General features: G+C 32.3%; 1 protein-coding gene and 1 long non-coding RNA gene across 4 annotated transcripts; one reads left to right on the plus strand and one right to left on the minus strand.

Moving 5' to 3' along the window:
* Positions 1 to 524: 524 nt before the first annotated feature.
* On the plus strand, positions 525 to 5,441 carry LOC128177497 (uncharacterized). 3 transcript variants are annotated; one of them, XM_052844217.1, is made up of 6 exons: positions 540 to 665; positions 2,062 to 2,292; positions 2,844 to 3,062; positions 3,176 to 3,400; positions 4,327 to 4,425; positions 5,273 to 5,441. In XM_052844217.1, the coding sequence occupies exons 2-6, from the start codon at positions 2,205 to 2,207 to the stop codon at positions 5,305 to 5,307; spliced, it is 666 nt and encodes a 221-aa protein (XP_052700177.1). In that variant the 5' UTR covers positions 540 to 665; positions 2,062 to 2,204; the 3' UTR covers positions 5,308 to 5,441. The 3 variants fall into 3 exon arrangements, with proteins under 3 accessions (XP_052700175.1, XP_052700177.1, XP_052700174.1); XM_052844215.1 differs by lacking the exon at positions 5,273 to 5,441 and having other exon boundaries at positions 525 to 665; positions 2,173 to 2,292; positions 4,327 to 4,643; XM_052844214.1 differs by lacking the exon at positions 5,273 to 5,441 and having other exon boundaries at positions 4,327 to 4,643.
* Positions 5,442 to 5,843: 402 nt separating this feature from the next.
* On the minus strand, positions 5,844 to 8,885 carry LOC128177498 (uncharacterized). The gene is made up of 3 exons (XR_008242839.1): positions 8,405 to 8,885; positions 6,665 to 6,948; positions 5,844 to 5,981 (listed from the first exon to the last, which is right to left on the minus strand). It is a non-coding gene; the product is annotated as an uncharacterized LOC128177498 (long non-coding RNA).
* Between the last annotated feature and the right edge of the window lie 1,904 nt (positions 8,886 to 10,789).

Raw genomic sequence — 10,789 nt, forward strand, 5'->3', positions numbered from 1 at the left:
TTATTTAGCCCTTGTAAATCTAATTGAATTAATTATTGAAAAATGACGGTGAATCTGTTGTACTTATTAAGTATCATTTAGACGGTCCTATGGTGTTTCTTTACGAAGATTGTATTTGATAATCTTATTTCCCATTTGTAAATGGTACATGATAATTCGTTATTACGTGTTCGCCTTTTTCTCCACGCATTGTCGGTATATATCAAAGACATTAAAAATTGACTAATTAAGTTTGATGAAGATTTATAAACAACACACATCTCGTCTCAATAATGTGAGAACAATCATATGAAAATACCGATTTTGACTTATGTTTAAAGTTACGTTTTCAAAATGCTTGCAATGCAAGAACGCTATGTTTTACCGAACTATTTTGATTCAACCTAGGATAGTTCTGAACACGTACATGTACTAGCAACTACTTCAGAAAAGTAACCATGTGATATACGTATTGTTATATTAACAACATAATAACATAATTACAACAAACACTTAACGAAGCTCTCAATAACTTTTCACTTAAAGTGTCTGTACTTTCGTTTTCTTCATTTTGCTAAAATTAACCCTTATTCGACAGGAAACAAACACAAACATTCTAAAACGAAACTATAAGTCAAAATCAATATCAATTATGACAAGCAACATGCTAGCTGGGTGCTAAATCGGTGAGTTGATTTTCGGTAATTAATTAAACAGATTATTAGCTGTTAAATGCATTCGATAGATTTTTTTTCTAACACAATTAAGGTTCTACAGAAGTGAACGAGAATGTACAGGATATTAAAAACAAGGATTTTTCAGATAATTATGTTATAAACTTTATGTTAACCTTGGACCTAAAAACTTTGCTTGAGAATTACTGCACACTCTTTACCCAAAGGAATTCTGAAGGTAAAGTATCAGCCAGACTGGTCCTGGGGGAGAGAAGATTTGCCCAAGAAAAGTGATCACGGACGGACAGACAGACTGACTGACTGACAGAGCGGGGCCCTTATAAAAGCCCAAGTGGGATTCGAACTCTTGACTTACAGATTCGTAGTGAATGGTTCAATTCATTGCGCTCCGCTTCGAGGAAGAAAACTATGCTTGATTCCATTGTATTAGAACTATGTCACAATATATAGGGGCCCCATACGACGTTAGGTCTTGAGAAAAAAATATAGATACTGTGAGCAAGTTTACATGATACTCCCGCTAAGAAATACAATAACTCAAGTATATTTCTGTTGGAAAGTAATAGATGCACCATTTTTCTTCAAGTGACTTTGAACTTGAACAAATGACCAAAGCTTAAGATCAGGATATATTTCAGGTCACGCGCAATCTTTGTGTCAAATTAAGCTTTAAGAAATATCCTGAACAAGATTAATGAGTTTTTGACAATGACCTTAAATTTGCACACATGACCTTGGGTCGATTTCGGATCATAAGCAATCTTAATGTGAAGAAGGAACTTGCAATGGGTTTTTTTCATATGAAAGATAAGAACCGGACACAAACTATGAACTTTTTCTTCAGGTAACCTTGAACTTTTCAAAATGGCCTTGGACCAAAATCATAATATACCCTCAGATTATCAGCAATCTTTGTGTAAGGTAGAACTCTCCGATATTTTTCCATAAGAGAGATATAAATCAGACAAATATAATGCACTTTTCTTTCTAGTTCATGAGTGATCTTTGTGTGAAGTAGGAACTTAATACATGTTCCTCCATTAAAAAAAAAGATTTAGATCGAACACGATTGCAAGGATAGACAGACAAACTGACGAACAAGCTGATACACATATACCCCCAAAACTTTTTTGCGGGGGTTATAATTACATTAATAGTATATCTATTGTCGTGTAAAGTTTTAATATGATTAGAGAGCTCTATATTATTTAAGTATCTTGTTACACGTATCTGACTGCCAGAAGTTTTTTTCAACCATTCAAATTTTTTCATAGTATATTCAAGTGCAAACATCCTGCACATATGAAACTTTTGATATCAATTTAAAAACTACAAGTTGCATTAGTGCATTCAGGGCTTGTCATGCCATTTTGTTGTCTTTAATTAGATCAAAGTGCATTCCTTCCGCTTCATTTCGTGAGGACAACAAATAGCAGTTGAAAACTATAGAAATATCGACCTCGTCCTATTGCATGAGTGGAGTAAATCAATTTTCCAGAATAAAAGTGCTCCGGAAAAAGTGCAGAAACGATGGAGTTGGATTACCACAGCACATTTTTGGTTCTACTATTGAGAACTTACTCGTTCTGGCTCATGACTTCGACCTGTTGGTCTTTAGGTAAGTTTTGGCCAAAACTAAGATTGTTGAAAAAGTTTCTTGTGTTCCTCTAAATGTTCCTATCTGCGTCCTCTCTGCAGAAAAAGAAAAAACTCGCTTAAAATTTTGTTTACAAGAGTCAATTTTCTATCATTTAAAATCCAAGGAATGTAAATTAGGATGTATAATAGCACACTGCTAGATCTATTTGCACTATTATGTTTTCTATGTATAGAATTTGCATTTCACTCATTATAAAAGTGAAAGTTTAAATATCAACACCATCTGTTCATGAATTTTAAAAATCAATTCTGTTAATGATGTTTGTGAGGCATCGTAAATGAAAAATTATTTGGGCATATTTCCTGTAGCAATCGGATTTAAAATTATGTGGAGTTATAAAAGGGAAAGTATTAATCATATTCACAAAATATACTAATTGACTTAATCTGAAACTTTCCGCTTTTACAAATTTTGCAATAAGGTAATATGGCGGATTTTAATGTAGATCTAGCAATTTATTTGAAGAAAACAAATTGATATTTTCTCTTTTGCTATTTTATTCGATACAGATTTACGTTGTTCTAAATGCATTCATATGGAATCAAGTAGTTTTTATGCATCATTCGTAAAATTGCCAACCGATCCATTATGTACAAAGGCGAACTATGGGAATTTGGAAAATGCGACTATTGTATCATGCCCAGAAAAGCCCAGTGGTCATGATGAGAAAAGGTTCATATGTGGGGATATGAGAGGGAATCTAACGGCAAATATCCAAACAAAACTGCGTGCGTATTCTTTTAATTTCCTATAATCACTCCTTCGCAAAAAACAAATGAATTTTAGCAGAACACTGAGTTTTGCTTATCATTTGGTACTGAAATTTGCTTTTCATACGCAGTTGGAATTGACATGAATGTCAATGTTCAGGGCAGTCTTTTCTATCGAGATTGCATCCTGGTGGACACAAACGTTGTTGAGGGTTGTCAGCAGAACGTCATAGGACCGATGGAGAAAGCTGCGCTACAGGAACTTGGTCTAACTAACGCCAATGTAACGATTACTAACTTCCAGGGTTCTACCTGTCTGTCAGCACCCCTCGATGATTCACAGGATTTGTCAACAGGTAGGTCGTGTTGATGGGTACACAAAGAAATCCACGAGCTCAAAATCGCACTAGACCGAATCCCAATTAAAGATGAACAATTTAAAAGCCAATTTTTCGTTCAATATTTGCAAATGAAGTGTTTTTTTATTCTTTTTAAAATTTGAAATCGATATATCGACTTGGATATAATTGGAAGGTTGCTTTGTTTGTAGTAAGCGCTTGGCTGAGTATGTTTGCGTTTTTACCTGTTGTTGTTTTTTTTTTGGCACATGTATGCACAAATAAAATATAGGTTGATATTCTGAACCGTGATAACTTCCAGGATAATGTAAATAGCGCATCACTGTTCGGTGTTTTTGAAGAGATCAGTTTAAACTGAGTGTGCTCCTACTCAGAGTTAAACGAGATAATTTGAAAGAAAAAACAACAGATGAGATACAAGCAATTTAAACTGTCTTTTTTTTTTATCACGATTTTTATTGTATACTATTTTCTTATCTTTAATATCAACAAAATCTGAAGATTTTAATGATGTTTTATGAAAAAATATATTTGGGACCCCTTGAATTGTGTTATTTTCGCTTCTTAAAATTTAATTTAACTCAATATGTCTGATATTTGCTAACGTGGGATTGTAAGCGAAATCGTGTAGTAAGTGCGCTTACCTCTTTATCAATTTTAAACTCCTTCTCCTATTTTGAAGTTATGTAATCCTATTTTGAAGTTATGTATTTTAAACTTTTATCATTGTTGGAACATTTTCATTACATTTTAAACTTTATGTTTCCATGTCGTTCATAATCGCTAGCCAATGGTATTCTGTTCACTCCGCATTTCATTGTAACGGAGTGGACCGAAAACCCTTGCCTAGCGAAGATGATCTCTTCTGACTTCAGTTGAAATTTAATTCAAAAGGAATAATGTTGTGTTTTTTTCTGTTGCAGATTATCAGACAGTCAATGAAGCAACCCCTGTCAACCGAAATCCAACATCCGGGTCAAACACAGTTAACCTTCAATCAAGACATGTTGTCACAACTACCGGTATATTGTTTTATGTTTATTACGTCATATCAAGATAGGTAGCTGGATGGATGGATGGATGTGTAAATAATCGCTGACTTCCAAAACTCACAATATTTTTTTTACTTTTGTTACAGTAATTTTAATTCAATTGTTTGAAGAGATGCAGGTTGTTTAAAAGAAAGCATTGCTTCGATCAATCACCGTTCGTATGTCAATAAATCTTGTGTTTTCTCTTTGCCAAACTTCACTTTTTTAATGGATATTGCACTTTCATTACTATACATCAATGAATGTCATTAGATAATGTCTTTGATTACGATCTCTCGTTCCATTCATTAAATCTATGTAAAAACCACAATTAATTGTCATCATTTCTGTGCTTCAGTTTTAAAGCAAAATTAATCACAATCAAAGTACTGAAAGTACTGATAGGCGGAAGCATGATTGCAAGTTGTCAATGTCATAGTGTTATTATAACTATTTTCTTTTTAGGAATTAGTTTGATATATATATAACATAAAACACTATACTAATATGTCAATTAAGGTATATACTTGTAGTAAATGTGGAAATACTCTGTTGATCATGCCTTAAATAAAGAAATAATGAAAAGAGCAATTTAAACATCAAAACATTTTTTTTGTGAAGTACATTCGTATAACAGTTGATACTTATATGCAAGCTGAAATTACAGGAAAACATTTTCATTTATTATGCCGATTTATTAAAAATGTTCATTTTGACATCAAAATGATGAAAGAATATTATAGTATTAGAATTTAGTAAACTTTTTATTCTTTACATTAATGTTTCACAAAAATGCAGAAGTTACATTTATACATCACTTGATTACAATATTTTACAGAATCAAGTAGTATGTGTGTCACTTTGCTTACCTGAAAAGCAATAGCCATTGAGAAATCAGCTTCATGGAATAATACACAAAATATATGGACAATGTGTTGTAAAAAAGGTATTCAATAAAGAGATTTTGATGTTTTCTTAATAGATTCTCAAGTTTAACAGTAACAGGATGATTTCAAAGTCATTTTATGTGTGGAGAATTGAAGACCTCTAATTGATCCTCAGATTGCAGTTCATATATTTTGTTGAAAAATGTTTAAAACTTAGAAAGAATGTATTTACTTACTGTACTGTATACCAAACATATTTTACAAAGATCAAACATATATGCAAATGTTGAGAATTACAATACAATGTAAAAGCCCAGTAATTTATGGATAACTATATATTGATAGTCAATAATGTACAAATTATGTGTCCTTTACAATTGCTCCATGTTGTACTGTCAAATCACAGGTGTCTAGTATTGAAGACATTTGAACTTTTAACATTTAAGTTTTTATTTTAATACTAATGGAATCTTCAAGAGAACTTCCACCATTACAGAACATAGACATTCAAAGAATCCCTTTATAGCTGCATGCCGTAATGGTGTTTTTGGAAAGCTTGTAATCCTGGAGTGTGCCATTTGTGGTAACAACAATTTCAATTCACTAGTGTTGTCTTGCATCCATTATACCAATGACAACTGTCTTTTTCAGCAGGATAATCTAAAATGTGTTGATGAAAAATGAATAATGGATATGTTATCAAACAATATTTCATTACAATATACTTGACCTCCAATATAGAAAACATGGATTTTAAAAAAACTAAATCTATAAAATATTTTGAATTTAAATTATTTATTTTCATAAGTATACATGTATTATGCAAATAAAGGATGAAATATATAAGAAGATCACACGATATGAATTATCAATAATTGTAAGGTTATTTTGGTATATAACATACAAGTAATGGAAAATATAGTGAATGAACTGTAAATGAAAGTTTAATTTTTTTCTCCAAAATTCTTCAGTTTTTAAATGCATTTAGTATAAGAATATTTACTATACATTTGTATTATTAGAGATATGACAACAAGATATCTGTGAGTCAATGCTCACTAGTGATACCCCTGCTCTGATGTGTATACAAAAAAGCATAGTTAACATTACATGTAATTGGAAGTTGACATCAAATATTTTGAAAAATCAATCATACCGAATGGCATGCCTTAACAAAGAGTGAGTTTAAATTTCAAGCATCTGCGATTGTTGCTGAGATAATGTTGACAAAATTTGTGTTATAGACAAACAGACACACAAGGGTAAAACAATATACCCCCTCTCCTTCCGAGCATGGGCATAATTAGTTCATACTAATTTAAAAAAAAAATGTATTTACTAACCTTGAAAATGGCGTTAAGGCCATTAAGATGAGGATTCTAGCATATTTCAGATGCCCTGCTTCCATTTAGAAGTTGCAAACGTACAATGTTTGTCCCTCTTTAAAAGTGCTGAACTGGGAAGCCAACACCACATTTTTATAGCATCCGTCTTTTTCTTTGTTTTGCTTGAATTTAGCTGTGCACCCAAATTTAGCAACTCTCCCCTTCACCAGAGATGAAGAATGATGTTGGGATATCATTGTCTCCTCTTGTCAGTTAATGTTAATCAGTTTCTTGACATTCATCTGAAAGAACATATACATACTAAGTATGAAACAAATAGATATATGTAAGGTTATTATCTATAATCATTGTCAGGTATATAATTGAGTCTTTTTGGAATTGCAATTAATCATGAACATGGTAGATCAAAGATATACTGGTATATACTCCAAGTTCTCATGAATTGAAAATTTAAACTATCATATAAATAATGATGTAGAGAAATTTCCATCGGAAATTTTAGTCACTTTCATTATAGAGTAATGATAACGTAATTCTGAGATACAAGTAAATACAATAGGTAAAAGGATAAATCATATTATACTCTGTCCCGAGTTTTTGCTTCCACCACTTTTTGCTTGATATTTCAATAAAAATACCTTTGTGCTCAAACTACGTTCATCCACTAATATAAAAAATGTCCAGATTATCTGTTTTGAAACGCCCCCTCTACCGTCTCAGGTTTCAATACACATCCCGAAATTGAAAGTCTACGGAGATTTTGCATTGCAACAGTCATTAATAAGCCCGGATGATAACGTTAAAAAATTGCGCGATGTATTCCGAGTGTATTCCGAATAGAGAGAAGATGTAAATATTCCCCATTATAAATCTCTGTGAGGAATCTGTTTTCGTTTTCCTGTGAATTTTTCTGAGTGGAAAGAGATAATTGTTCAATGAAGATATCTTGGATATATTCCCTTTTAACGATTTCAACTGTATTTCTTTCACAGGTGTGTGTAATTTTATTAAAAATCATCAAAAAGCGATGGAAGCAATAACTTGTGACAGACTATAATTTTTTTTAAATGTTCAATTAAATATAGAAGTCTCTTTGCAATAGCCTATCTGGAATATTTATTATACCAACCAATGAATTGTATCTTGTATAATACTTAAAAGCTATATTTGAGATATTTTTAGAGAAAATTAATTTGCAATATTCATGAGTCATTTTTAAACCAAGCTGATTATTGTAATTTTTTGTGAGCAAAATGAATGAACCCTATATCATACAGTGCAGTTCGTTACATATTATAAAATCACCATATGAACATATAGATCTGCATAGATGTCACAAAATATTAAAGGTTTAAAAAAGGAAATGTTATCTTCTTTTATATGCGATTCCATTGTGCTAAACTTTAATCTTTAAAGATATCCTGTAGGCCTCGCTTTGAACAGTATTCATAACAAAAGACCGACATTTTAGAATAATCGATGAATGCCTAACACAAACAATATAAATTCTTTCATAAAATCTATGTACTTATCTGAGATTTCTGATTCTAACCCCCGCTTGTATATTGTGACATGTCTCCTCCGCACGTCACAATATACAAGCGGGGATTAGAGTCATAGGAATTTCGGATTAAGAATGTACCAGCTCCTCGATCAAGATAATTGTAACATGAAAATCTAAAATGATGAGGCAAACGTTTATACAATGAGAAATGACAGATTAATAACCTAACTTACCTTACGTATGTCGAAGATGGACAGTCACCAGTTTTTCTCAACGTGGATTTGTTGACAAAAATTTTACACTGCATAACGTTATGCAGTATTGTCTGAGATTACTACGCGAAACGTTGGTATGTTTACAAATAATTTATAGGCATTGTATCATTAATATTCTAATAATCTTTTTTAAATAGATTTAAACACACCCTTGTTTATTTAAAAATTTAAAGCATTAATATTACCCGTTTCCCTATGTTCCTTCTGTACTCATAAACACGCATTAATTTTTCAAATTGAACTATTTTTTCCCTCGGAATTTCATCTACAGGCATCAGACTCCGTGCTTATCCTTTGTTTATGTCGCATACCATCGCAAGAGTTATCGTTCGTTCCTGTACTATCAAAAACATAAATCTACCACTTGCTATCTTTGCTATAGGCATTTTCAATGGATAATTAAAAACGATGAAGTAAAAATTTAGAGACAAACTACAGTTCTATTATCAAAAACGATGTTTAAACGGGGGTCGAACAGTGTGTGTGTGTGGGGGGGGGGGGGGGTGTTGTAGAGTTGTGTGCCCTTAGTTTATATAACATCCGATAGTTTACCATGAAAAAGGGCAGGAATTTGACCTATGACGTAGAAGGTCATGAAAGCAATTGCAATAGGCGCTTCCGCCTAAAAATTGAAAATGAAAGGACTAGATAATGCAGAGATCTGTGAAAGAAACGGTTTAAAAACAAACACGGCATACTATTTTGACTCCAAGCAGCTGCTGTAACCCGTTCAACTAGGACTACATGTAACATACCTGTCGGACGAACAAAATGGAGGTTTATCAGTAGATCTGATAATGATATCAAAATAGCTTCAAATGCCTGTGTGTTTTTAGAATTTTTTTTTAAATTACTTTAACAGCCCCTCAGTTCAAACTGTCTGTTATATGATTGTTAAATTGTTAATGAGGCAGGAGACATCACTCTCTATTCAGCATAACTCGAAAACAAGAGTTCGGGTACATGTGAATGTAGCATCATCACCTAAAAAGTGCCTTTATGGCTTCATGTCTACACGACAACATCGATTAGGCAACAGGTTTTTTGATTTAGAAAACCAGTAAGCCAGTCTTAAAGGAACTTGCAAGTAAAAAAATAGGCACCTTAATCTTTATAAGATTTCGGATATAATCTTTTTGAAATAAGAAGAGTAAATCAATTATGATTTTAAAAAAAATATACGCGTGTTAAAGATAAACATGTAATCTTTGTAATAATTGCAAGATGATTCCAAAGATCAACAATATCATACCGTACTGAATTTTGAATTATTTTTCTTTAAATGCAAAGGACCACTCTCTAAGAGGTCGTTCTGCGGCCTACGTATAAATTGAAATCAATTTAAAATATGATTTTATGTTGCTTTGATCAGTGTATAACATGATTTTTGATCTTATTTCTTAAACATTCTATACATACCTCCCGTGACATTGAAAGCTTTGCTTAGAAACATCCTTTTATTAGACGCATCCTCTATTTTTGTGTAGCAGACCGCCATTGTTTTCAATGTGATGGGTAAAATGTGGAATAAATATGTTGAATATGAGAATGCTTCACTGTGTCGACAGACTTGCAAATTTCTGCAACTACCAAGCTCTGCCTTAACATCTGGTGTGCTAAGCAAGAGTAGCAGTTCTCAATGCCTGTGCTGAAATCAAAGATAATTATAATACAGCAGAAAGGGTTCAACTCAACATCCAGGCAACATATATTAATTATAATACTTTGACACCATTTCACTTACACAGAGAGCTCTGGTTGATTACAGGCGAGAAATTTTATATGAAAACATATATTTCCTGCCAGTTATCTTGAATAACCCTCCCACACTCACATACACACAGACAGATTGAGAGAAAGAGTATTTCTTTCACAAAGATATATCAACTATGGTACTATCTTTCAATTCTATAAATTCAAAACATTTTAAAAGATATAATTTAAGAATGTTAATTGCTTTGCTTATATTTAAGGTGATAGTTCCAAAATTAGAATACAGCTTCTCAGACAAATCAAATGTGATTCAATATTTATTACTAACAGTTTTTAATCTAGATGTCAGCACCACATTTAGCAACATTTGTATTTTAACTGTAAAATAATGGAGATTCAATAAGTTAACATACAATTTTTGATGTTGGTTAAAGGTGGTTATGACAGGTACAGCAGTAGTCAAACATGTTATTATAACACATTTGATAATTTTGGCAATTGTACATGTTGCCCAGGTCAGCGATGTGGCCCCTGTGTCTCTTGTAAATGTTCTTCTTCTGATTTCACATTACTCTAATGTTACAATGTAATGTGGACAAAAACTAGTAGTTCCTCTATTTGTGACACCGT

The sequence above is a fragment of the Crassostrea angulata genome, chromosome 3 (genome assembly GCF_025612915.1).
Source record: "Crassostrea angulata isolate pt1a10 chromosome 3, ASM2561291v2, whole genome shotgun sequence".
In the NCBI taxonomy this organism is placed as follows: domain Eukaryota; kingdom Metazoa; phylum Mollusca; class Bivalvia; order Ostreida; family Ostreidae; genus Magallana; species Magallana angulata.

Bases quoted from the DNA above. Each gene is read 5' to 3' on its own strand.
- LOC128177497 (XM_052844215.1), top strand. From the start codon at position 2,205: ATGGAGTTGGATTACCACAGCACATTTTTGGTTCTACTATTGAGAACT. The intron at 3,063-3,175 runs GTGCGTATTCTT...TTTCATACGCAG, and splicing joins AAATATCCAAACAAAACTGC to TTGGAATTGACATGAATGTC. The intron at 3,401-4,326 runs GTAGGTCGTGTT...TTTCTGTTGCAG, and splicing joins TTCACAGGATTTGTCAACAG to ATTATCAGACAGTCAATGAA.